At 41.9% G+C, this 27,215-nt stretch overlaps 3 protein-coding genes across 5 annotated transcripts in view; 1 reads left to right on the plus strand and 2 right to left on the minus strand.

The window, feature by feature from the left end:
- The window catches only part of LOC138593971 (ankyrin-3-like), a 155,295-nt gene extending 139,268 nt beyond the window's left edge, over positions 1–16,027 (plus strand). For both annotated transcript variants that reach the window (XM_069665058.1, XM_069665059.1), the window contains 8 exons: positions 1,290–1,421; positions 1,602–1,745; positions 7,868–8,567; positions 8,685–8,877; positions 11,206–11,289; positions 11,541–11,798; positions 13,249–13,320; positions 14,621–16,027. In XM_069665058.1, coding sequence (XP_069521159.1) covers positions 1,290–1,421; positions 1,602–1,745; positions 7,868–8,567; positions 8,685–8,877; positions 11,206–11,289; positions 11,541–11,798; positions 13,249–13,296 — 1,559 coding nt within the window. In that variant the 3' untranslated portion in view covers positions 13,297–13,320; positions 14,621–16,027. The remainder of the gene's footprint in view (positions 1–1,289; positions 1,422–1,601; positions 1,746–7,867; positions 8,568–8,684; positions 8,878–11,205; positions 11,290–11,540; positions 11,799–13,248; positions 13,321–14,620) is intronic.
- Positions 16,028–17,404: 1,377 nt separating this feature from the next.
- Positions 17,405–19,887, minus strand: LOC138593972 (zinc finger protein 260-like). The gene is made up of 2 exons (XM_069665060.1): positions 19,740–19,887; positions 17,405–19,482 (listed from the first exon to the last, which is right to left on the minus strand). Exons 1-2 carry the CDS (start codon positions 19,831–19,833, stop codon positions 17,927–17,929), a joined length of 1,650 nt encoding a protein of 549 aa, XP_069521161.1. The 5' UTR covers positions 19,834–19,887; the 3' UTR covers positions 17,405–17,926.
- Positions 19,888–23,407: 3,520 nt separating this feature from the next.
- Positions 23,408–26,056, minus strand: g6pc1a.2 (glucose-6-phosphatase catalytic subunit 1a, tandem duplicate 2). 2 transcript variants are annotated; one of them, XM_069664341.1, is made up of 5 exons: positions 25,818–26,056; positions 25,611–25,720; positions 24,480–24,600; positions 24,003–24,118; positions 23,408–23,910 (listed from the first exon to the last, which is right to left on the minus strand). In XM_069664341.1, exons 1-5 carry the CDS (start codon positions 26,054–26,056, stop codon positions 23,408–23,410), a joined length of 1,089 nt encoding a protein of 362 aa, XP_069520442.1. The 2 variants fall into 2 exon arrangements, with proteins under 2 accessions (XP_069520442.1, XP_069520443.1); XM_069664342.1 differs by having other exon boundaries at positions 24,003–24,136; positions 24,513–24,600; positions 25,818–26,047.
- Between the last annotated feature and the right edge of the window lie 1,159 nt (positions 26,057–27,215).

Below are 27,215 nucleotides of genomic sequence, written 5' to 3' on the forward strand. Positions count from 1 at the left end.
TCATAACTATGACACATCATAAAAGTCGGAGCGTTTTGAAGTCTTGCATTGGGTTGTAATTTTGCAGTTTAATTTCCAAGATTTATACATAGACAAGATTTTGGGGGCTGAATAATATAGAGAGTCTGATTAATTATCATTGTAAAAAGCTTCTTTAGCGATCTATTCTTCCATGTCATGTTTCTTTCTGTGTGTTAGAAAACTAGCAGGATGATATTTATGTAGCACTCGAGTCGATAAGGGCGTGGCCTCTGCAGTTAAGTCCAAGCCTGACCACCTGCACTGCAGCACTGTCCCACGCCTGCCTGTATGTGTGTGTGTGTGGGCGTCACCCTGTGTGTGTGTGTGAATGTGAGTGCACAGTAATCGTGTGAGCACAGTCATACATCTGAGGCGTGTGTGAGCGAGAATGTTGTCGTTGTGTGTCTGTCTTTCCTGTGCGGTGAGTGCAAGGAGGAGCAAAGTAGTCTTATCCATATTTAATGTGTGTTCCTGTTGCAGAGCTGCAGTGAACCAGTAACTCTGCTGAACATTATGTCCTCAGAAATTCACTCCGTTATTATCTCGAGACTGGGTTTGGCACGTTGTTTTGCTGCTACAATCATATAGCAAAGGTTCATTAAGGACACGAATGAAAATGTGTGTTGACACAAGTCGTTAAAGCCGAAACATTTGCTCAATTAGACGATTAGTTTATGGACAGAAATACAATCAGCTGTTGTTTTGACAAGTGATAAATTATGTCACTTTGGAAATCAAACTATCTGACGGGTCTAGCTTATTCAGTATGAGGATAACCCACTTTTAGCAGTTTAACAATTAAATAAAGGGAATATCTTTTGGTTTTGAACTCTTTAAATCTGCTTATTTTTTCACTTTTTATTTCATTTATTTATTTAGTTAGTGGTTAGTTTCACCAATGAACATAAAAGCACATTAAGAAGATACAGAAGCATATGTAGGTGTAGGAGAAACCTGTAAATGGCTTATATGAAAAACCACACCAGGCGACATATTAAAGGTAACACAAACCAGCAAAACAACATGAATATTCATATTTCAAATCTTCATATGTTAACCTTTCCTCAGTGTCCTCTATTTGCACCCCATATAATGTGACAGGAAGCAGCTTGTCATCAAATAAAGGGCTGCAAAATATGAAAGAAAATTACATTGCAATAACCTCTCAATTATTTGTCATATATTTAGCACAGGTTACCGCAAAAGAAAAGAGACTCCAACGCTTTGAAATGTCCAGAATAATGTTTTTTTTGTGGTTTCTGTTGCAGAGCTGGCCAGGGAGATGGATTTCTCTGTGGACGAGATCAACTTCATCAGAGTGGAGAACCCCAACTCCCTGACAGCACAGAGCTTCATGCTCCTAAAGAAATGGGTGCACAGGGACGGTAAAAATGCCACAAGTAAGTAGTAAAAGAAAGACAGTGATATCGCCGTCATATTTCTCTCTCTCTTGTAATTACAATAAATATATACTTATTTAAAAAGCATTAAAATCTAAAATTAATCGTGTTGACAAAATACAAAACGACATGTTTTATAATTTCCTGAACATTGAATCGCTTTCTCCCTCTCCTCTCTAGCGGATGCTTTAACTGCGGTGCTGACTAAGATCAATCGGTTGGATATTGTGACTTTGCTGGAAGGGCCCATATTTGACTACGGTAACATATCAGGCACACGCTGCTTTGCCGATGATAACGCAGTATTCCCGGATCAGTCCGATGGTAAAGTGTAGCCCACCCTAGCTGAACTCTCAGTCTATCTCTCAGTCTATCCCTTCACCCTTCTTCACCTCCTCTCTCAGCCAGATAGTCAGACCTGACTGTGTGAACAAAATACAGAACCAATCAGGCTTAACCAAACAATGGACGATAATTCAATTTAAACCAAAGTGACTTAATGCTCCAGCAGCTTCATTGAGCTCATTACAGTTAATGGACCTTCAGGTAGTAATAGCATTAGTTGTCTTTTTCAAGCAGTCAGCTTGTTAGTTTTCCAACACTGGGCAGTGCATTTAATTTGAAGCACTCAGTCATTGGAACATTGATGGCAAGTGATAGATTTTTTTGGGTGATATATTTTAAAAATATCTGATAACTCTGTACCACTTTGGGTGCATGACACTTTTAAATATGTATGATTGTTTCAAAAGCATGATCCTGAAGCGAATGTAAGCCTCTATTGAACTTGTGTCTCTGCCCCAGCTGATAAATGTACTGATAATCTTTTCACATTTTCAGATGGGTTAGGACACCGGTTAATGATCTGGTTCAACCATAGTTATGTTTATGTGTATGTAAAGATGACCCAGCAACACGTGCTGTTAGAAAATACATAAAAACATAATTATAACAACCAATCTATAATAACAGCATGTTTGCTTTAAGCAGTGTTGCAAGTCTTTCTCTCCTTCTAACTTTCTCTCTTTTCTCTTTAATGAAAATGAAATGTGGCAGCTACAGTGTTCTCTGACTCTGACAGACCCAGTGAGGCACATTTCAGGAGTTTGATATCAACGTGCCTTTGGTTGTAGTATTATAAATGATTTTGTTACAGTAATAAGGCTAATGATACGTTAACAAACACTATCTTTAAAGAGCCATTAGCTAAACTCAGACTGCAGACATTGATATCACGCTCAGTGTGGGAAGCTCAAATGCTCTTTTCCTGGTTTGCTAAGACTTTACTAATCGCTCTCATTTCACTGCGTCTATATATGTCAAAGTAAATAACCCATTAGCTTAAGTTAGCAACAGTTAGACAAAAACTAGCATTAGCGTTCAATCCCTTTTTATCTTATTTTACCGTTACAATAGGCAGAAAGATTGTACATTTTATAGCTAACGTTCATGTTAGCTAGCAAACATTGATGTTAGCTAGCAAAACTGTATGTTAGCTAGCAGACAGTGGTGTTATCTAGCAACACGTTAGCAAGCTACGTTCATTTTAGCTAGGAATCAGTTGAATGCTAACGTTAGCTGACTTGACTTAGCTTTTTTTTTACCTTTAAATATGACCCAGTGTCTTCCAGATTTTCCCAATCAATGGCTTTTCAGTTGCTGATCAATCGTAAAGCAGTAAAATAACAACAATTTGTCAGATTCCCTCAGTTTTGCATGATTTTCAAATCTTGAATGCAGCTAAACAACGATACAACAGATTTTGAGCCTTGAGCTTGATGTAAAAATTACCTGTGGGAACACAAGATTTGGGTGTGTTATGCTAGTAGCGGCTAATGTAGCCTTGATCCACTAGAAGAAAACAAAAAGCCCCAGTCAAATCAAATAACTTTTCATCAGTAATCAGAAGATACACCTTGAGATTTAGCCAGTGTAAGCCAGGCACACTTTGAGACAAACTTCTGATATGAGCCTCACTGCCAATCTGCCTTTTTAGGTTTCTGAATGTCAACTGAACTTAAAGATCAGTGTAACTACTGCCTTGTTTAACAATGATGTAAAGATGACCTTTTTGCAAAGATGATTTTAAGTGAAACTAACATTTTACAGATAAAACAAACCAACAAAATGCATGGCTAATGCTTTGTGTGAGAGGCTGCCTGCTCTGATGTTGGCCTTTAAAAATACACCTTTAACACTCTCCAAATGGGTGGAGCCTTTTCAACACATCCACAAGTGTGTATTTGCAAAGCCCTTGTGTTGAGCAGGACGTGCTCTGTCCCATTATACTCACAGATGTGTTGAAAATGAAACACCCTTTTTCAAAGTGTGCAGTGTATAATTATGCTTTTGTGTCACTGCTGTACTGTACCTGTCATCTCCTGAGTTCTTCCAAGCCTACAAGCCTCTACGCTCCACTGTAGCTTCTCCTGCTTTGAGACCAGCAGACTCCCTGCCTCCTCTTCCTCCTCCTCCTCCTCCTCTCTCCTCTTCTTGCTTCTGAGTGACTAACTCCTACAGCAAAATCCCCTCCTAAGCACAACTAACCAGCTAACTTCCAACAATGGCTTCTTTTTTCTAACTTCTGGATTCAATGCTAGCTTCTGCTCTTCCCCTCGCTGCTGAGCTCAGGCTTGCTAGAGTAACACTGGAAATACAACAGTGCCCCCTGTTGGCACAAACAGCTTTCAACAAGTCATGTAGGGAGCTTGCAATCTTCAACCTCTTCGGCAATAGGTGCAGATTTCCCCCGTCAGCCACTGCACTAACTTACTGACATCCACAGCTAGCTAGCAGGCTTTAGCGTTAGCATTTCACCAAACCATAAAGCCTTTTCAACAGGACTGTTATATGAGGACTCCAACGTTATGTCAATGTTATTACTGGAAACATGGGTGTTAAAAGGCATAGGGAGGAATTTATAGTCTACAGTGAGAGAGTTACTTTAGGTGCTGGCTATAAAGGGCTACTTTTTGTTGACTTGACCCAAAAAAACTCAAATTTCTGGAAAAAAAATTAAATAAATAAAACTCCAATACAGTTATTTCCTTGCTAGTGTGAAAAAAAAACTAGTTGTGTCCCAATTCCATGCTAACTCTAAGCAGAAAGTAGTCAGAGATTCATGCATGTTATGCTAGGAGTAGCTAACGTAGCGATTAGCCTCAAGTAAAGACGAGGGTCTACAGTGGTCGGGCAAAATGAACTGATTCTAACTTCATACACTCAGATTTCTTTTTAAATTTTTAAGATTAAGACTCAAATGCTCAATCAAGTGACATCACTCGAGGCAGTTTATCAGACTTCATTTAGCTCCTTCCCAAACATTAGCGTATTAGCTAGTAGCATTGGTCATTAATGTGACAGTAAGTTTGCACAGTTTATTAAAAACACTTATTTTTACCATCGACTCCTGTCTCGTACCTCCCTTCAAACTATTTATCATTTGTTGATTGGTTCAAACTCTGATGGAGGAGTTGATGGTGCAACACAGCTAGCTAGCTGCCAGCGTTTCCTCTTCCTGTAGCTGAATTGCGGCTACCGGCAACCCCAAAGTAATATGTACCTTGACGTATAACCTTTGTTGAACGCTTAAATAGGGACTAAATTACAGAGCATATTCTCAAAAATCTAGTCAGTCAGACAGAAACACTCAACACACAATATTTACCCATAATGCAATGCACAGAGCAAACATAGCAACTATGTTAAACCTCAAAAAATGTGCCAACTGACGTCTTTGAAGTCATATTGTCTCTGACATTCGAGCTTGACTGTATTCATGACGTACTGTATCATAGTATGTAAATAGTATGTTGTATGGAATTGGGACACAGCTGCTGTTTGGAGGCTAGTCAAACATTAATTAGCATGTGGGTTATCCTTGGGGAAATTTGTACTTATAATATCCTGCCTTTTTTAGCATTCAGACTTCTCCTACGTCTTCTTAGTCCCTCTATTAAAATGATTTTGCAGCTCAGCAAACTTAACACCTCCTAGATCCCTAATCCCACGCTCATGTAAGACTTTTTACTTTGGCTCTTCAATGGATGTTCTTCTTGCTGCTGTCGATAAAGAGGTCTATTCTTGCTTATCGACCGAGATAAGCAATCCCATGACTCTGGTGTGCAACATCTTCGCTTCTGCAGCTTCTGAAACTTCATCAATCAGAGTTCACTTCACTGTCTGAGCATTCGTCTGTCTCTGCTGTCTCTTCACTCGAGTCTCGTCTAACAATGTTTCTGTTTGTGTCTCTTGTGAACTGTGGTAACTGTTTTAGCTCCAAAGCTCCTCAGGTCTCCTTCGTTCCCCCTGTTCCCTAAAAAGTCCCAGCCTGCCTCCCCTCTCCGTGCTGCCCTTCCTTCCTCTACCCGCTTCTCCTTTTCCTCCCCTCGTTTTAAATCCAGAAAAATGTCCTCTCTCACTTTCTACTCCCCTCCTGTCGTCCCTTCTTCCCTCTCTGTCTTTCAATTCCCATCTCCCCCTTCCACTCCTCCCGTCTACCTCCTCCCTGTCGCTCCCGTCCTCCCTCACTTCACCGCTCTGACTTACTCCCCTCCTCTCCCCTCTTCCCCTCGAAGCCCTTTTAGCTGCTCCCCATTCTTCTCCCCTCCTCCGTTTTTTCCTCGCCACCTTCCTCCCTCTCCCCTCTGCCTCCCCTCGTCCCCTCTCTCATCCTCCATTTCTCCTCTTGTCCTTCAACCGCCTCCTCGTTCCGCCTCTCCTACACCTGCTAAATCGTCTCCTGCTCGTTCTCCTTCTCCCGATTCTTGCACCTTTCTCTCCTTGTCTCCTCCACCCCTGTCACCTTCTCCTGTTTGTTCTCCCTTTTCTCTTCCTCCCTCCTCTTCCTCTCCTTCTTTAACATGTGCCTCCTCGCCTCCTCTACTTCCTCCCACTTCTCCACTTCTTGCCGTTTATTCACCTGCATCCTCTCCCGTTCCTAACAATTCTCCTCCTTCTCCACTACCTTGTTGTTCCTCTTCTTCTTCCCTAAATCATCACTCTCCCTCTCCCCCTTCGCCTCCCATCTCCCCTCCTCCCTCCCCCCTCCCTCCTGGTGTTCCTTCTTACTTCAGGCGGGATCGTTCGGTTCCTGAGATCTACATTTAGCCGGCTTTGGTTGCTCTGCTCCTCTCTAACTATCTGAATTCTGCTCAAGCTTTTGCTCTTACTCCTAAATTGACATAATTATCAGAAAATGAGCTGACGGCAGGCTTGTTTGAACGAGCCGTATTGTGCCCCCCTCTCTTGATTCACTACTGTTGAAATCAATGGCTCTTCAGAGTCTAAAGTGAAGTGCTTTCACCAAACTCTTGCCTGACTTAAGTGCAAATTTAACCAGAAACTACATCAAAGATGACTTTAGTTTGACTGGATGTTCATGTTAGATTTATAGAACTACAGCGTATGTGAAGTTTCTTTTATATTCTGTCTTTATATTCTGTTTCCATCTCTTTGTTATATTGTCATGTGTCTACTCTGTATAGCTGGTTCAGAAGTCACACACGAGTGCCCTTTATGTTTGTTTGTTAACACAGTTATTTTGGGGGCATATCTGAGGCAGCAAAACGAGCTGTAAGCGCATACACTGCAGCAAACATGCCAAACACAAATGCAAATTAAACGTCTCATTTAATTTCTGATTTTAAACGGTAATCTCGAAGACCTCGGTTTTGTTCTCTTTCTCTTTGGCCTGTGGCGATAAACGGTTATTGCGGGAGCACACTTCCCAGATATCCAGACGTAGTAGATTACTGTTTACTCGCAACACTTGCAGAGAGCGGCAAAGCAGCTGCTTAGCTCTGCCTACCCTCTCTGGCAGACCAACCACTGCTGGGTGATGGAAAACGCGTCACTAACTGGGCCATAGGCTCAATCACCATTGTGTTACCTCATTCTGCGATAGATCGTGACTTAACAGACATTTATTTACATGAAAATCTTCCAGATTATTACTTTAAAGGGGAATATTTGCACAGACGTGCACGGTGCACAGACCAGGATGCCTTTGCAAAGGAAAGCCTGAAACCAAAGTGAATGAACACAATCTGCTAAGAACACGACAAATCTAGCACCTAGCTGCTGATCAAAGTGGAGTATTTAGCAGCTTAAGAGAGAGCAGAAGAATATTGGACTATCAGGTCACTAAAAGTGAACTTAAAATGAACGCTAACGCTGCTCAGTGTGTGCTTGATAAGGTTGTGTTTACAGCTTGCTCTGCTGCCCCCTTGTGGCCAAAAAAACTCTTAAAATGCAGCGTATTTGGGTTACACCTGTGTGACTTTTTGACAACTGCTACCTTCAGATGTTACAAGTGTTTTTCATATCATCACCTCCACCACTCTACCTCCCCTTTCCCCCCCTCCTTTCCTCCCCCTCTCTTTTTTCTTTCCCTTCCCTCTTCATCCCCTTACCCTCTAATCCTTTCCTCCTGCCATCCATCCCAGGATACCACAATATAGATCTGGAGCTGAAAACCCCCTCAGACCTGAACTACGAGCCCCCCACCCCGCTGCGCTCTGACGACTTCTTTAGCGAGTGCGATTTTAGCGCAGACTCCCCTAGCAAGAACATGCTAACTAGACCTAGCGACCTCTCCCTCACTCAGACCACCAGTACTTCCAGCAGCGACCCCGTCACAGTGGCCCCAGCCCCCAGCTCGTATGCCACAGCGCCACCTATCGTTGGGGCCGAAGATACAGCTTTGACCACTGGAGAACGACAGATTTCTGCAGAAGAAGAGACAGGGCTGGCTTCTTACGAGAGGCCGGAGAACGACAGAAGAGCAGTAGAGAAATCAGGGATGGGAACAGACGGGTACGCTGAGGCCTTAGAGAAAGAAGTGAAGGCAGGGAAAGATGTCTTTTTGGAGCAAAACCAAAGAGAGGAAGCGGCCACTGGTCAGGAAAACGGAAGGCAGGAAGAAGAGGAAGACGAGGAGATGACCCAGGAGCGGCTGCAGAGTCTGCTGGAAGATATAAAGCTGGAGGGAGGCTTGGAGGACGAGGAGATGACAGAGGAGAGGGTGAATGCCATCCTCGAACAAGTGCGGCAAGCAGAGAAAGACATGTGTTCAGTTGCAGGCTGGAGAGGCGAGACGTCCGGCGTGATCGGAGAGTCGGCAGCAGCTGGCGCTGAGCAGGGCAGGTGGGAAAAGCTTTCACCCTGAAGTCCTGTTTGTTGGTCATCAGATTTACACACAAGGTTTTCTCTCAGTCCAGAGGTTTTGTGTATTTATCTCCTCAATATATTTCACTCCCGCAGCCCCGACAGTCTGGCTGATTCATTGGAGCAGCCTCCGGTTAAAGCCGACAGACAGAACGGAGGTCACAGCGGTGCGGCCCGGGAAGGAAAGGAAAAGGAGGCAAAGAGGAAGGGATCTCAGGAGGACAGCAGCACAGCGGGACCAAGCAGTGGACGGGAGGAGGGAGGTGAAAGGTCCCAGCACAAAGTCCAGGTGAGAGTCGCTCGTCAAGACAGGGTGTACCATCAGAAACTTTTCTATGTATTTACTGTTTTATGTTTTATTTAAATTCATACGTTGTCTGAGGCATTCAAGGGGCTTCATTTGCTAATGAATACTTGACCCTCTCTCACACTGGGGTCATTAATGTCACACTGCTTGTCAGGGGGGCGTTAGAGCCGACGACAACAGCTCTGACGAGGAGACCACTGTCACCACCAGGGTGTTCCGCCGACGAGTCATACTCAAGGTGTGTGAGGCCGGGTGTGCGGACGGCTCGATGGCAGAGTGAACTTGGCTTAAACGCTGTGACTCTGTGCGAGTGTGTGAAGGAGGAGTCACAGAGGTCGTCAGTCTGACAGTGCTTGTGTGCTTTATGGAGTGAAGAAGGAGATTCATCTAGCATGGAGTGTGTTTGTTTGCAGCTTCAGTGTTTGAAGATAGGACGGTAGTTTGTGATGGAAACTCGACTGTAGTTTGGAGAGTGCGGAGCAGAGTGTGTGTGGACGTGTTGCCTTGCTGAAGCTTGAAGTGCTACTAAAAGCTTGTTGGTGTGAGCCACTACATGACCCGACATGTGTGTTCCTGGTTTGGCCGTGCTGCCTGGTTGGTGGACTGTTTGTTGTGCTGCGTGTTTGGCTCTTGTTACAATGTTACAATTTTATTTAGCAGACACTTTTGTCCAAACAACATGTGAGAGTTAGGCCACGTCTACACGCACACGGCTATTATTGAAAATTTAGTTTTTGCCTCCTTTGTTTCCAAAAAGAACCCCGTCCACACGAGCAGGGTTAAAAAAAAAATCCCCGTCCAAACGAAAACGCAAAAACAGAAACGCTGTCAGGAGAATGCTACACTAACTGGCGGCTATATAACCCAGTCATGAAAAGAAGAAGAAGAAGAATCGCGGCCAGTCAAAATCTATCCTGACACCTTAGTTCCTCAATGCAGTAGACGAGTAACTGTACATATATGTGTACACATGTACAAAGTCCTGTTTAAGCATCACTGTTTATGTTACGTCCGTCATTTTGAAACCTCACAGAGGAGATAACGCTGCATAGCCTGAAGTCACAAGCCAAAAACGCTTTTTACCCCGTCACACGTCTCCATGGAAACAGAGTTTCTACAAGTCCTCACCCTGGCCGGAGTTTTAAAAAAGATCTGTTCTCGGTGACCTAAAACGGCGTTTGTGTGGACGAAACGCCAAAACACAGAGAACAAGCCACATCGAAAAAACCTGCATACGTGTGAACATGGCCTTAATGATCTGTGCATTCATACACGATGGCCCTGCCACCGGGAGCAATTTGGGGTTCAGTGTCTCGTCCAAGGACACTTTGACATGTGACTGTAACAGTCAGGGATCGAAACCCCAACCTTCCGATTGAGAGACGACAGCCGTTAGTAAGAGACTTGATTTCCACAGGAGATGAAAATCTGATATCCAACCCCCTTCTGTTGTTAGCTGACGTTTTCTTCACACAACATCAATGAGTCCATGTGTCTAATCCAAATCCTCCATTCTTAAAATGTAAAAATCTTAATTATCTTGTTGCTGATTAATTTCTTATGGATTGCAAACATTTTTTCTTGTGCATGATGAAGGTTGCCGTCGTTACAGCCGAGTTTGCAGCTGAAAGTTTGAAGCTTGTTTTGTTTTTGAGAGTTGCATTGATTTATGTGATTTTACACTTTATTTAAACTTGTATTCACACCTGTGATAAATACATGTTCGACACAGCTTTTACATCACTAGCTGGGTTTACATGGAGCCTTATATTCTGATTATAATCGGTTTAAAAGCTCAAACTGAATAAAAATGCTCCATATAAACACGTCAGTCAGAATAAAAAGGCCCAAAATGATGCGCATGCCCTCCGTCTTGACGTAAATGTGTGGAGTTTACGTTACACAACGTAAAGGTCTTTGTAAAGGACCCGCACGTCGTCCAAAAGTTTTGCTTCTATGCAGACCTTCATGCAGCGATTTCTGGTCCTAGGCCGAACAGCTTCTCGTGCCCGTCTTCTCTTGTCCATTGTTTCCGGTAGCAGCGAGCACACGTTGGTGTCACGCTGTCACTTGCTTAACAGCAACACAACAACGGCAACTACTTCACCGAACAGACGATAGATCTCCATCTTGAGCTGATATCGAGCGTGCTGAACCGAATGCATAACGTGCGCATGATCTTAACAGTGGGAAACCCATCTGCTGTCTGTCGGGAAACGTTCTTTGTTTTCTAAATAACCAGGTGAAAAACAGAAGCTTCACCCGCTAACACTCCTCCATCCACCTCTAACTCCTCCTTCTAACCTTCAGGGAGAGGAGGCCAAAAACATTCCTGGAGAGTCTGTGACGGAGGAGCAGTTCACAGACGAAGACGGGAATCTGGTCACCAGAAAAGTAACCATCCTCACCTTCCTCCATTACCTGTCACATCTTTTTCTGCAGCTTACGCACTAACACACAAACACACACACACACACACACACACACACACACACACACATTTCTCTTAGCTTAAAAAAATCTCTTAGCTGAGTGTCACAGTGATGCTAACAGACCTCCTCTAAACCTACACAACCACACTTCCTTTTTTTCCTCACAAAGCTCACCCCCACCTCCTCCCCCTGACTTACTTCTGCCCCCTACAGGTGATCAGAAAGGTGGTGCGGCGTGTTTACAACACTGAGGACAGGAGGGAAAGTGAAAGCGACGCTTTTACAGAAGAAGGAGCTGCTGGTGGTGTTGGTGGTGGTGTAGGAACAGGTGGTGCAGACGCTGCTTCTTCTGCAGGAGCAGCAGGTGGAGGAGAAGCCAAAGGGGGGAAGGGCAAGAAGAGGGGGAAGCGCTCCCGACAGGGCAACAAGGCTGAGAGGTCTGGAGAGGAGGCGCACAGAGGGAGAACTGAGGTTGGAGTTCAAAACCAACCGCCTGACTTAGTTGACTGAGCTTTCCTGGTCCACTCACACCTGCATGGAGCTGTGATAGTGCGTAGATAGTGAATCAAATCACTCAGAATCACCAGATCTAAAAACTGCAACAGTAGAAGACAAGCTGTGTGTGTGCTATCTGTGCAGCACAAATATATCTTGGCCTAAAGAGACTTTTAAAGCAGATTTAACGGCAGTAAAATGTTTACAGCTGGAGCTACTAGCTAGCTTAGCAAAGCTTGCTAAGCTCTGGAAGTTTCACCTGTATTCTGAGGTCAAATTCAGGGACAATGGTACTTAAACTTCCTGATAAACTTAGCAGAGACTACAGCTGTCACAGTACTGATTTTTTCTAACTGGGGTTAAACACTCGCGATACACAGGCTCGTCTGTGGCGTGTGATTACTGTGATTTTTAAAACGAGTTTGTTGTTCATAACGTATCGTTGTGTATGAGAAAGATGAGGTGCTTCCCTGCGTCCCTTTAGATTTTAATGCAACATCACTGGGTCTATGACATATTTAAAAAGATAGCGGTGATGGCGGTCACTGAGTCCACCCCGCGCAGTGGTATTGCGGTCATATGGTTTCCGTAACAGTCCTAGCAAAGACATGTCATTAAACCCTTGCTAGTCAGAGCTTGCAGTCTTTGATCAACAGAAGGTTAACAGGCAGAAAGGGACTCAGACAAACCTCCAAGTTCAGCGTGAGGAAGAGTCCAACTACTTCAGAAACCAAGTAGGAGACAATATCACACGAGGCAAAAGTATGTAAGTTTGTTGTGTCCTCATGAATCAACCAAGACACAAAACATGGAGTTAAATGACAAATCGTCTTTCACAGTACTCACTATCACCGAGCCCCTGCACGTGTGTAGGATCAGGGTGTTGTTGGGCTCATGTTGTGTCGTCTGATCTCAGCATTAATCTGAGCTGTTTGCTGTAAAACAAACAGGTTGTGTAGTGCTGTGTGGTAGAGTAGCAGGGTCGTTGCAATGGCCTTAATGTCTGTCATCATGGTGTGCAGTTTGTAGTGGTTGTGTTGTGTTTCCTCTGTGCTGCAGTAGTCCCTTGTGCCGTTCTTGTAGCCCGTTGATTGGGCTTCAGATCTACTAACATTCCGTTTTTCGACTAATATAGAAATATTTTCTCTCCTCTAACACGTCTTGATGACAGCATGTGTGATTTCCTGTGCAAATGTACAGATGTTGTAATTTTAACGTCCTTTTTTCTCTCCTTAAACTCGTCTCTTTTCCAGCATGCTTCCCGTGATCGGCTGACGTACAGTAGTTGAGCTCAACTAACAAACACACGGTGTCGTATTAAGTCAGAGTACATAAATAACTTGTACTTCCTCTCTTTCTCCCCCTTTTTTGTCTCTGTCTGTCTCTTGATGAACCTCGCTGCTTCCATCATCCTCTCACCGCCCAGCCTGGAGACGGCTCCAACAAGAAACAAGGGAAGAAGAGTCAGTCATAACAGTAGAGCTCTCAACTACACCAGGTAAGAGCCTGATAACGTGTCTGTTGATTTATAAGGTCAAAAAATTCAGTGAAGGTGAATATAGTGAAATGGTTCATCTCTAAGAATAAGCAAGAAAACTGTCGCCTTCCAGGGTGTTAAACAAAATGATGTTTTTGGCTAGCTCATTTTAAGAGATGTGTTTTATTGCTTTGTTGTTGAGAGTTAAGAAGATTGCCAACACTTGTTTATCAGTACACGGAATATGAAGCTAGAGCCAGAAGGTGATTTGCTAAGCATAAAAACTAGAAGCAGGGGGAAACAGTTTGCTTGGCTCTGCCCAAAGTCTATTAAAGTCGACCTAGCAAGACCTCTACAGCTCAGTGATGAATAACATCAATCTTTTCTATTTAATCATTAAGGAACTGATGTGGAAAGAAAGACGTGTTGTGGTTTCCCCCCCGATTCTAGTCTTTATGCTAAGCTAAGCTAATTGCCTGCTGGCTCCCGCTTAAAGTGGTAATCTCAATGATCTCAGTTTCGTTCTCTTTGGCGGCACCTATGGCGATAAACGGTAATTGCAGGAGCACACTTCCCAGATATCCAGACAGTGCTGCATGTGTGACGTCCACGGTTGGCTCCGGTTGTAACTCTTGATTTTCCTGGCTGACGGTCGCTTTCCTTTTCAGACTGTTTGCTTCATCTGAGCGTCGAGTTTGTTTCTTTTTCTTTGGATTTTCACTTCTTGTTGAAGTTGTATCTGTAGTCATCCATCTTTTCTTCGTTTGTTCAGCCATAGTAGATTACTGTTTAGTCGCAACACTTGCTTAGCTCCGCCTACCCTCTCTGGCAGACCAACCACTGCTGGCTGATGGAAAACGCGTCACTAACTGGGCGCCGCTTGCGATTTTTTTCCGTGAAAGTCGTCGCAGACACCCAGTCTGTAAAACTGCAAACGAGATTATCACTTTAACACTGTTACTGTACTGACATTAGTGGTATCAATTTTCTCATCTAACTTTTAGCAACAAACTAAAAAAGATTGTTGACTAATGCTTTAACCTCATTATCAATTTGTCTTTAAAAGATTTTTAATTGTTTTAAGCTAAGATCAGAAACTTAATTTCTATGCTCAAGGGGACATTTTTCTAACAGCTTATTTGTCGGACCAACGGTTGAAAGGCGTAAAATATTTTATGTACAATGATTGAAAGAAATAGTTAAATAATTCACTTTAATTCTGGATCCTACACAGCTTGCAGAATATCAGCCAACCGATCTGTGGCTTTAATATCTCCATTATTGGTTCATTTGAATATGTTTGATCTCCTTTACCCTCCAGGTCCACCAACGTCCACCTGCGACACCACTCACACATCCTGGGAGGAAAAACGGACTGGAAGCCTCGTCGCATCGTGTCTGAAGCTTTCACTTTAACAACGCATGGTTTTCAGCAAGACGACCGAAAACAAACAAGTTGCTTTTCTTTGATTTCGCATGAGCATGTCACTCAAACTCACTCACTGTTGGAAACAACACTGAAGGGACACGCATGGACGTGAGCTGGAACTTTCTAACCTTCGACGAACGAGAGGCGTCTGTGACCAAAGACGGCACAAACAGGACGACGTTTGATTCACTCTCAGACACTCGCCTTATATGGTCTATTTTTTCCTCCTGGACCCACAGTATCGGGGTGTACCATGTGGTTCTTTTTTTTAAAAATGAAATATAATAGTAAATGGGTGATTTTGTTGTATATAAATGACACTGTATAAAATCAAAAAAAAAAAGAATCAGTAGCTTCACAGATTGTTTCTGCACTGATTTGCGTTTGAAGCTTTGCAGAGTCGTTTGTATCGAGAGGTCGACACTGTTTGAGCAGCCTTGAGTGTGTGACCTGACATGCTCTTCCACATGAATATAAACAGGAACAAAAAAAAGCTGTATGTAAATGAGAGACGAATGGAGAAGAAAAAAAACTGCTTGATTTTAAAAACATTTCTTTAAAGCCGACTCCCGCTCTGTCTGTGGAACATCCTCCGTCTCCAGGGAATTTTGCTGCATGTGACGTCACTTTATTTTTAACGCTTTCCTTTGTTTTCCTCCTAATTCAAAGCACTGTAATACAATTAGAGAAGGGATTGATGGTACTTCTGTCTTCGTGAGCACTCATAATAACTCAAACATCCGTCATCTGTAACAGTTTTTATTTGATTTTTACAAGAATGAAAACACGCACACTCCACAAGGGAAATGAGCTTCACTTTAACGCTTCAGGATGATCATTTCAGTGTCCCCAAAGTAAAACATGCCAACAGCCTTCATGTGTGTGTTCAACAAATTAAAATGTCATCATTCAAACAGGAAGTGTACGTTCAAGCTTTTAGTTCTGCTGTGGTTTTAAAAAGGGGACTGCTTTTATTTTGACGGTTTGATTACTTTTATCTATTTAATTAAAAGCCTGTAATTACATGAGAACAGAGAATCTCATTTTTACCCCCAAATCTACTCCATTTTTACTACTAAATCACAAAAATAACAGTATTGATCACACATGTTGTTAAACATCTGATTTTCTGTTCCTGTGTTTTTTCTTTCTGTTTGTCTTTTTTCATACCAAACCACCCGAAGCATCCATTGTTGATGATACATCTGGTACCAACATGTATGACAAACCAACATAGCCTACACTGGATGATCCAATAATAATTATTTAAGCAGAAAAATAAATTGTGTTTAAACTGAATGTCTGTGAGTCTGTCTGGTTTCTCCCAGTTCATTGTGTTTCTATTGTTTCAGTCAAGACTCACTCGGACCCTTAAAACAGTCACAATAGGTGGATTAAATTCTGCTTCATAGAAGCCTCTCTCGCTAGGAAGAATATAAGAGCCAGAAATAAGACTTTTAAGGGATGAGAAAGTTATTAGTTCTTCAGGGGTGCAATCATGAAGCATGGGACAAATTAAAAATGTAACCTGATGATGGTGAAAGAGGGGAAGCACCGATAAGTTATCGCAATTCTTCCTGAGACATTCAATAATTAGGACTATCAACAATTTTTCCTTCAAAGGTCCCGGTCCACGCAGGATGAGTCATTCGTAGCCTGTGTAAACCACAGACTGTATAAATAAGGTGTAAACGCTAAGTCAGAACTGAAATGAGTCGGTCTGATCTACCGAGGATTTCCTGTTTGCGTCACCAGCTGTTCCCGCCCTTACCCTTGCGTCACCAAACGCCGCTCCTGTCGCCTAGCAACAGGTAGCCAGTGGGCTAACTAGCTATCATAACTAACGTCGCTTAACTTAACCTGTTATTTTAAAGATAATTAGTTTCAAGGCCCCTTTTGTTTGTTTTTTACATTTGTATCGCTAGATATTTGGTTGAGCTGAAACCAAAAACCTGCATTAAAAGTGTATTCCTCGGCCGTTTAAGTGTCCGAAATCTCTTTTGAATTGGCACGCAATGAATCTTTGGGATACATCATGGTCCGGGACAAGGAAGACGCATTTCTCGGCCGCATTTGTTGTCCTTAAACGTGTGAAATATTTCAGAGTGGTTTACATGTTTAAGTCCCCTGCTTTTCTCTGTTTTCTATTATTTTACACTGAATATTTTGCAGGAAGGATGAATGTGATGAATGATAAATAAATGCGTTAGTAAGACAGATTCTGGGAACTTGTGATTGGCATTTTTCCTTATTTAAGACTTTTCATACATTAAATTATAAATTAAAAAATAACTGACAGACTCACCATGAATGAAATGATAGTTAAGATTCTTCAGATAATAAATAACACATGAGCAGACTTTCTTTCCATCATTCCGGAGAATGTTGGAGAAATAACAACAGAAAGGATCACCTGTTTATGAGCAGCTTGTTGTAATTTGTAAACATCTCTCCACAATCAATAATTTACTGCTCCAGCTGCTGCAGCAAGATTTCATTTTATAATTTTATGTACAGTGACGATACATATATCTTATGATTTAGTCAGTGTCACTTCTAAATTGTTAATTCCAACTGAATAGGAGAGACGATGTCAGGTAGCATCAGAAAGCAGTCAATGACAAATAACGGCTTTCCAGCATTTATTGATGATTATAACAATATACTGTAGCACCATTGATTGTAAAGGACAAGTTGTTATACAAAATAACAAAACAATGTAAATGTTAAATTATAAAAATATGTTTTTTCCTGCTCATGAGTGTATAACAAAATATTCAGTATTTTGACATGTAATGTGGTAACATCTCTCCATTTAAAATCAATTCTCTAGTAGACATCAATAACTTTGGTATGTGATCAGGCTCACAAACATGCAGACGGTTTATCAGTTTAACCAATCAAAGACATACAAGTGTAATGATTGACATGATAAACAGAACATATCAATACAAAGAACATCTTTGTAGTGCCGTTAACTCTTTCAGCATCTCGTGGGCTGTCTGTTTGATGTTGTGATTTTGTGTCTATAGATGATATAATGCAAATTAGATATTAACAGTGCATGTATGTTGTTCAGTAACATGCCAGAACTGAGAACTTTGGCTTTAACAATGATGCAAACTATCAATATCCACACATCTCTCTCTTGGAAAGCGGTCAAATTTTTATAAGATGTTGAACTTTTCCTTCCCAGCATCAGAGACTGGTCAGCTGTGTGGATTCGTCCCTGTGAGTCTGATTGTGTCTCTTCAGATCCTCTTTCCTCATGAACCCTTTCCCGCAGACGCTGCAGCAGTGCGCTCTCTCTGCTTCGTGGACGCCCATGTGTTTGGTGAGCGAGCCGCTGGCCGTGAAGCTCTTCCCGCAGACGTTACACAGATACGGCTTCTCCCCCGTGTGCGACCTCATGTGGATCTTCAGCGCTCCGCTCTTGTAGAACTTCTTGTCGCACATGGAGCACTGGTGCGCGGACTCCCCCGTGTGCATCATCATGTGTGTCTTCAGCGTCCCCCTCTGTCTGAAGCCTTTCCCGCAGACGCTGCAGAGAAACGGCTTCTCGCCCGTGTGGATTCTCATGTGAGCCATCATGTACTCCTTAAAGCCGAAGCTCTGACCGCACACGCTGCAGACGTACGGTCTCTCCCCCGTGTGGACCCGCATGTGTCCCATCAGGTTCCCGTTTTGGGCGAAGGCTGTCCCGCAGATGCTGCAGACGTACGGCTTCTCTCCCGTGTGCGTCCTCATGTGCATCTCCAGCTGCTTGTGGCCGTCAAATCGTTTTCCACAAACTCCACAGTCGTTTGTTCGGATGTAAGTTTGTAGATGAATCCTTAAGCTCTCCTCGGACTCAAATCCTTTCCCACACACTCCACAAACATCCGTATCCCTCTCATCTTCCTGCACGTGTTTCAGAAATGAGTTTCTATAGCAGAAAGACTTCCCACACACTTTACAGCTGTACTTGAGCTGGGATAAATCCTTATGTTTAGCTGCTTTAGCTTTGTTTGATGCTTGAAGTTTTGTTTTTGGTCTGTCTTTGGTCTCCCCGTCTTCATCGTCACTAACAGCTCCCTCACTTTCCCTCCACTCCTCATCACTGTCACCCACATCTCTCTCAGCCTCGGAGCTCTCTCCTTCTGTCTGTCTGTCCTCAGTTTGATCCCTGCAGATGTTTTCTTCATTGTGTGTCTGTAAATGCACCTTCAAGCTCTCGCCGGAGTCCAGATGTTTCCCACAGGCTCCGCACAGATCTGAGCTCTGTTCGTGCGTCAGCACGTGTTTCAAAAAGGAGCGTTTGTAACGGAAAAGCTTCCCACAGACTCTGCAGCAGCTCTGACCTGCAGTGTGGCTCTTGTCCGTTGCAGCAGCTGCATGTATTCTAATTTTTTTGCCTTCACGGAGAGATCGGCCACACGTTTGGCAACAATCTGCACCCTGACTTTGTCCCTGGAATGTTTTTCTTTTGTTGGATTTGAGAGATTTCTTGTTTGGCTCCTCATCACTGTCGTTATCGTCACTCTCAGCTTCTGAATTGTTTGAAGACAGATTGTTCGTTTCAGTCACAGTTGACGTTCCGTTTTCTGCTCTTTGTGTTTGCAGAAGATGTGAGGGCTTACTGCCATGCGTATACTCAGAGTCTGTCTCTGTAGAAGCGTCTGTAATCTGAAGTAGGTTTGAGGTTTTCTGGACGTGACAGATGCTCTGCTGCTCAGAGGAAACGTCCTTTTCACAGTCCGACCCAGAAAGTCTGTCTGATGGGAAGATAAAAGAGAAAGTTCAGCACGGAAATACTGGAAATTGCAGTAAAGACCAACATCTGGGCAATATTAATATAGCTTATGAACTGACACCAGGAAATACTACACAATAACACTTAAGACGTCAAAACTATTCACTAATGTTTACAAGAAATTCCAGTCAAGGAAGAATGACTGACACCATAAAACAAATTGACTACTGTATATTAAAAAAAAAATCTTTCATAAACATTATTTGATAGATTATGTACCATTTGTCTCAGTTTTCAGCGTGATGTCCAGCAGTTGTCGTTGATGTCCAGCCTCCTCTTTGGAGCTGGAGACTTCAGACTCACACTCACTCATCGTTAACTCCAGGATCCTGAAGATCTCATCAGCAACCACTGACAGACGCTTGTGTACAACTGCCCTCTGCTGTTCAGCTGACACTTCTGTAGGAAGAAAGGAAAAAAATAGGTACAAGTATGACTAAGTGCTGCCCATGTATACTGTAGAAATTATTTGGGATGCCTTCCAAAACACCACTATAAAATATGTCAGCCTTTAATATTGTCATGCACAAAAACATGTGTTTGCTTAAAGTCTACGGTCTACTGACTTCCCAATGCACAACCTCAGTTTCTGAAAGACATAAATGGACATAAATTCAATAAAATATTAAAGTGGGCCTTCAGTTTAAGATATGTGTAATTTCTTATCAAACTAGTTTTTATTAAATAACTGTCTTACAAACCTGATGTGTGCAGCATCTTCCTCTCTGTTATCATCTTCTCCACAGCGCTGAATATCTCCTCCGCTGCCTCCGCCAGTCTCTCCGCCACCAGCGCCCTCAGCACCGGCAGCTGAGACATCATGGACTGAAAAACGATTTATCTAATCTAATAGCATGTTGTAGCTCCAAAAATACTCGCTGAGAAGTTTACCAGCCACAACAACAATAAAAAACTGTCAATTTACACGTATTGCTTCCGGGATTGTCTTCTTCTACTCGAATTAGGGAAGATTTTACGTTTGATGGCGAAATACCGCCACCCTCTGTATGTAAATTGTATTACAATACATTCAAAGAAATGTCCTGCAGTGGTGGAAGAAGTACTCAGATCCTGAAGTTTAAAAAAGTAACAGTACTAAAAGAAAAAATACCACATTACAAATAAAAGTGACAAATAACCCTTATTTTAGGCAGTATCTGACATCGCCTGGGTAATGTAGTTTGCTTTGGGTATTGACATCATGGTCAGGTACTGATGCCAACGTGTGGTGGAAGTCAGGTGTCTTAGTTTAACCTCTAGGGTGGTATACTCTGTACACACAAACTAATGCTGTAGGATCGGCAGAATAGCTGACTGTGGATGAATGTTTTTTTCTTAAAATATAAAAAAAAATAAGGGAAGATTACTATTTAAATAAAATCAAATACTGACGTTATTTTTAAAGTACCTCATAAATCAGCCCTGTCTCTCAGAAATGCTATTTATTTGCACCAAAAATACCCATTGGAAAAAAATGTATGCCATCCTGAAATATAATGATGCACAAACATGCATCAATATTTCACATTTTTTTGCACATGCAGAGTATCAAGTTTTTTTTTAACGATTTTATGATGGGACATTTCTTGTGCATCATTGTTAATCTAAAGCAGTAAAACCTTAGAGTAGAGTAAAGATTATGTTCATTAAGAATCAAACAGAAAATACTTTTGCGGTCATGTGTTTGTTTAAAGCTATATGGATCTAATTTCCCAGCATGAAGTCTGACCCAGTTTTTGTGCCACATCACTACAATTGTTTTTCAGCTCAGAGTTGATCAGGGATGTCGTGTGCCTATTCTGTAAAACACAGACAAATATTGAATGTTCAGCTCACACCGATGACCTTATGAGCGCCTGCTGATAGACAGTTGTATGACGTTTGAATCTACGTCATCACTGGAACTCAGGCTAAAGGCCAGGGTTTTTGGTGCTTAGTTAATGATTCATTTGTCGCTCTGGCTTTACTAAAATGATATCTTTATCTTCAGAGGTTATAACCAGAAACCAAAAAAAAGGACATTTCTGGATTCCTGGGAGCAGTTTTGTGTGTTTTTCCAGTGAATGTTACATCTTTTCTGACTGACCTTGAGTCACCCTAAATCATTGGTGCATTTGTTTTATCAGTATACAGTTTCAAAGTGTGAAAATTGCTGTGGATAGGATGTTTTAGGTCAAATATGTATCTAATTGAATGTTAATTTGTATTGTCATATACATAGGCAGGTACAACAGCCTAAACCGTGCAGTACACGGCCTCATGTGTTTCTCTTTACAATTAAATAATCCTCAACAGGACAGCACGTGCAAAACATTACAAAACGAGCAATGGTGCAAGAAAAATACCATGTCAACTTAAACAAAAACACTTTCGGTATCATTCACGACTACATGTCTGAGTAACAACAAGTTGAGTTTAAACGTATTTGATACCAGTTGGAGTTACTGATAATTGTCCCAGTAAATGTGGATAGAAGTAGAGGAAAGGAACAGTTGCATTCTAGTCTTCAAAAACAATGGGGAGTTGGTCAATGTAGTTTGGTCCTTAAACTGAAAGCCTACTTCGAATGCTAATTTTGTCATTTTAAAACACACAGTTAAGATAGACAAATTTTAAGATTTGGTGTGACTCACCCTTCTTAGTGATATGTTCATCTCCGATGTTCATCGCGATTAAACGTCCATAAACGGCTTAGAAATCACAGGAAAAAAAAGACGCTCCTCAGAATCCCAGAACCTGCCTGAGAATCCTCTCATTTTTAATTTTTCTTCGGTTTTAACGTAATTAAGTGATATTTGTCTTTACAATAGAGACGCAGTGTAAACGTAAACTCCAAGTTGCTAGTTCGGCATAGATTTAATGGTGCTGATTTGACCAAATGTAAACGAAAAATAGGGTTCAATTACCAGAACTCAAGTTGTATCTCATTGCAAGTACAAAGCTAACTAGCTAGCTAGGTAACTAACTCAGTAGCAACATACTTCCTGTTTACATCCCCAAACCCACCTCATTATCGGGTAAGAGTAGTATATTATTAGGAGTAGCATTGCTGGGAAATAATAAAGTGTATTATTAACTCAGTTACTGTTTCTTCAGTAGTCTTTGAGGTACTTTATTTAAGTCAGTTTGAGTACTTTTACCTCTGATACTTAAAGTATCCCACATTGCAGACGAGAGTCTACAACTTAGTAAAATATGAATACAGGATTTTTACCTACAATAAAGTATTTCTACACTGACCTTCTTTTATAACAGATATGTAGAAGTGGAAGCTTTGAATAGTATGTGATTAAATATTGACAGTAAATATGTTGGTGGTTAAACAGACATGTTACACTCCACTGAATGGAGAAATCGAATAAAACAACAAGTTTTATACATTTCGACGCTTTTTTTATTAAAAATATTCAAAACAGTTTCAAAAATAGTTTCAGATGTTCTGAAAAATACTTTCTATAACATGTAAAATACATAACTATGACAGTTGAAATAACATATCAAAATTGTGAGTGACATAGCTTAAAATGAGGTTTGGCACAGAAAATGCAAGACATCAGTCCGTTGTTAGACACACATGTTCATTGTTTGTCCTTGTTTGTGTGAACTCTGAAACATTTATAATTATCACATTTTGTTAAATTAAAAATTCCAATACAAAATTGCGAAGTGCTCCAGGGCATCGTGGATGGTGCTTTCACTTAGTGTCACACAGTGCTCACAGAGTTCAGAGTCCAAATGACACCAGTGACGATTTCCCATTGATGTAATGGGGTTTTCCTGAGAATGAATTGGACATATGAGTGCAATTAGCCCCACAAGATTTTTGTATCATCTGTAAGGGACTCTGCACTTCCACTTCATGAGTCTGTATAATCTGAGTTTATAGTTTACACTCCCTTTTTGTTCTGCATGCTCAGAGCTCCGTTCACACAGTACGGGATGATACTGACTGTGACCAGAGGTACGGTGGCGCTCTTGCAGAAGGACAGCAGGTAGAAGAGGGCTGCAGTGTGCGTGGGAGGCTTGAAGGAGTCAAACAGGTGCAGCAAAACCAGAGAGCTGAGGACGCACCCGGCTTTGACCAACTGGCTGTTGCTCTTCTTGGTCTCGGTGTAGAGGGGCGAGTGCAGGCCCAGGCCCAGGCCAAAGAGGGTGCCCATGTTACGCAGGAGGCTGGCGAAGGGCGTGGTGTCCAGGTGGACCCACTCGGGTCTCACGCACCACTTCTGGGCTTTCTCCATGGTCCAAAGTAGGTCCACACCCAAAGCTTTGAGCAGGAGGTAGAAGCCGACGGCGAAGGAGGTCAAGAAGAGAGTCGTGTAGAAGTATTTCTTCATGCTGGCGTTGTATATCCACTGAGTTCTGTTGAAGGCTTCAGCCACGATCATACCTAAAATCCATTAAAATATCAGTATTAATACATGTTTTATATAGTCAGGATAACAGCGCAGGCTTTATATTTATTCTGTTCCTCTTACTGACCTGTGATAACACCTGCAACGACCTGATGGGGGAAATGAGCGGCGATGAAGACCCTGGAGAGGCAGACGCACACCAGGACTCCACAAAACAGTGTCCACAAAACAGCCTTCAGATACCTGTCGAAATGCAAAAATGTTGAAATGTTTTATTCTAAAAAGCAAAATAAAGTGTGCATCATATGTGATTTGAACTGGCCTGGCCATTGCCAGTAATGCCCTGGAACAAACAACTTAACCTTTTAAAGCCTTTTAAATATAACGATTAACACAGTTCTTCTGCTCTGCCTGGACGTCAAAACAACTCATGTATGATCTCCCAAGAGTTCTCAGGAGTCAATGATCAACCCCGGCACAGAGCAGATAGCGTGTCCTCTGTGATAAGCGCAGGATGGAGGAAAATTGTAAACAACACTTAAACAAGAAGAGAAGAAAGAGCTTTTTTTTTGTAGATTCTGTCAGACTTTAATTTGAGACTCACCAGCTCTTGTTGGTGGATTTCTTGCCTCCAAATTTCTTCTTGCTGGTCATGATGGCGAGGATGGAGGTAACCAAGGTGTAGTAGACCCCCGCGGCCCCCATGGCGTGACCAGAGGGGCTTCCTGGACAACATTAACAGAGAGGGGAGATATGAGAGGCTGATTCACTCAAGCAGGACAATGAGGGCAGTGTTGAAAGCTTAAATGGATGAATGAATGTCGAGCAAACATTTAAGCTCATGTTCCTACTATCAAAGACACTGCTCAATGGAGGTACTTGCTTTCTTGTGGTTCTACTCCACTGCTTTTTGACTGAACTTCATGTATTTGACAGCTGTAATTAAACTAAAAACATATTGTACTCTTACAGAATGTAAAACAACCCTTAAACGTTGTCTAGTTTCAGCTTCTTATCACAGGTTTTCCATGTCTATGAATTCTCTGGACCTGCTACAACAGTGAAATGCTACTTATGCATTGAATCATTATTATAAACAGCAGGCAGACAGCAGGATAAGGTCACAGGGTCACAGTATTTTACTGGTGATCCTACACTTTTCTGAGGACTTTAATTGTAATATAGTATATTTGCATTCTTATTTTGGTATTTTTTACTTCAAAACTTTACTCGAAATATTTGTTCCTTCTTCTACCAATGATTAAAGACATAACCTGTGCATAGATACAAAGTACTGCAAACTTCAGGTTCACTGTATGGCAGTTGGTTTGTGGCGATTTAATTAATCAGTATATGATAATTTGACTTGATGGATGATAATGAAAAAATAGAGAATTTTCACTTGAATAACTTGAATAAAATAGAAAATTTGCCCCAAAAAGTATGATATTAAATATGTGTAATATATCTATTAACTGTGACATTGGGGAATATGAGAAAATGCATCGCTTAAGCGCAATATCAACTGACGGCTCAGGGCTTTAGGATGAGTCCTGCTTTATTATCTAATCTCGAGTCCTTCACGCTTGACAACCTTCAAATTTGCAGCTGATTTTGCGTCACATTGATCAAATATTTGGAGTTTAATCAAATCAACACACAGGAAACCTTGGGCAGCATGCAATCTAGACACATTGGGAGGATTTTAGGGGTTGAAAAGGTGAGCATTTCTCACCTGGCCCGGTCTCGCAGGTCATGGGGTACTGCTCAATGTGAGGACGATCAGTGTTTGCATAGTGAGCCGTCTCGTGGACCCACCAGTACGGCCTCTCCCCAAACAGAATCCTGAAGAAGAAACAGCAGAAACATGCTCTCAGTTACACTCTTAAGAAAGTGTGAGGGACGTTTGATTTCACTCAAATCAAAGATTTATTTGACTCACCATTTGAACACCAAGTTGAGCCAGTCTCCGATCACAGCCACCCAGATGAGCTTGATGCCCACAGACGAGCGCAGGTGAAACCAGAGTGGGAAGAAGATGAAGAAGGTGTTCCTGAGGTCTGCCGCCCAGGAAACCCAGAGGAACAAACCCTGGGCGTCCTGATAGTGGGTCTGCAGGTAGTGGGTGGTGCTCACCCCAAAGCCCTGCATGGAGTCCATTATAGCATTCATAGCATTCATCTTCACAGAGACAGAGAGAACTCAGTGTGGTGGCGCGTGAGATAGGAAACAAGAGTGTTGCTATCAGTAACACAGCTGGTTGGTTTTATACCAGAGGGACCCACTGCTCAAACGCATGCTCACGCTGATCTTTGGACCTTGCACATGTGTAATAAAACACCGGGAGTCAGGAGAGTTTGGGAGGTTTGTCACAAAAACATGTTGAGAAGATAGCGGAAAACACAACGTCAGTGGGATGTTTATCTTGGAAATACTATAGGCAGCACAAAGAGGAAGTATCATTTGCTTTACACTGAGCTGCAGCACATTTTTATATATCAGCTATGTCCTATCAATTGAGAATTGATTTTAAGGTCCTCCTCCTTGTACAAAGCCCCGCATGGGCTACTTAAAAGCTACATTGCTAATTTCCTTATTAGCTATTTGCCTTAACACTGACATCTTCTGCTTATTTATAGAAAGTCCCAATCAATCGAGAAAATGGGATTCAGCCTTTTTCAATTGAACAATATAGATACACGGCGGCCATTTTTTACGTCCATGTCACGCTCTTGATGGAAGCTATTTCCCCGCTTATCGTTTAAGCAACAACTTCAAACAAAGATACCAATGTATTTGATAATCGATTAGCTACCCTAAAACCACAGCTAACGTTAGCATTCAGCCACTACCTAACTTTAACATTTGAGAGTGTTACACAACAAGATAGGAAATAAGTAACTTCCTAGCTTACGGTAATGTATGCTAGGAAGTGGCTGAATGCTAATGTTGGCTTCAGCTTTTAGCCGCTTCCTAGCTAACATTACTTTATGATAGTGCAACAGAATATGGTAGAAAAAGGCATACGATTTCAAGCTAAAGGTAATTGTAGCTAGGAAGTGGTTGGATGCTAACATAGTGAGTCGTAATATCAAGAGTTGTTGTGTATGTAGGTATATTGTGTATACATTTTCTTGTATTATACTTATGTTAATATGGATAGTATTTTGTAAAATATATGATATGGATGTCTATGCGTTTTTTTTTCTTTCCTTTTTATACAAAATTGAATAGTATATTTTTATAAGAGTAGTACTATAAGCACGGAAGTCAACATGTAATTAATTAATTAATGTAAGTCATTACAAGAGGGGTGAGAGTATATAAGTTTTACTTCTTC

This window comes from Semicossyphus pulcher, unplaced genomic scaffold, assembly GCF_022749685.1.
Source record: "Semicossyphus pulcher isolate SPU_LCO1_2020_fin unplaced genomic scaffold, fSemPul1.0.p SCAF_16, whole genome shotgun sequence".
NCBI lineage: Eukaryota > Metazoa > Chordata > Actinopteri > Labriformes > Labridae > Semicossyphus > Semicossyphus pulcher.

What these genes read in the sequence shown, in the direction of transcription:
- LOC138593972 (XM_069665060.1), bottom strand. Translation starts at nt 19,833, where the DNA reads ATGAGTGAGTGTGAGTCTGAAGTCTCCAGCTCCAAAGAGGAGGCTGGA. An exon ending in GCTGAAAACTGAGACAAATG is followed by an intron (nt 19,483 to 19,739) that starts GTACATAATCTA and finishes TCTTCCCATCAG; the next exon opens with ACAGACTTTCTGGGTCGGAC.
- g6pc1a.2 (XM_069664341.1), bottom strand. Translation starts at nt 26,056, where the DNA reads ATGAATGCTATGAATGCTATAATGGACTCCATGCAGGGCTTTGGGGTG. An exon ending in GACCTGCGAGACCGGGCCAG is followed by an intron (nt 24,601 to 25,610) that starts GTGAGAAATGCT and finishes AATGTTGTCCAG; the next exon opens with GAAGCCCCTCTGGTCACGCC. An exon ending in CGTTGCAGGTGTTATCACAG is followed by an intron (nt 23,911 to 24,002) that starts GTCAGTAAGAGG and finishes AATGGATTTTAG; the next exon opens with GTATGATCGTGGCTGAAGCC.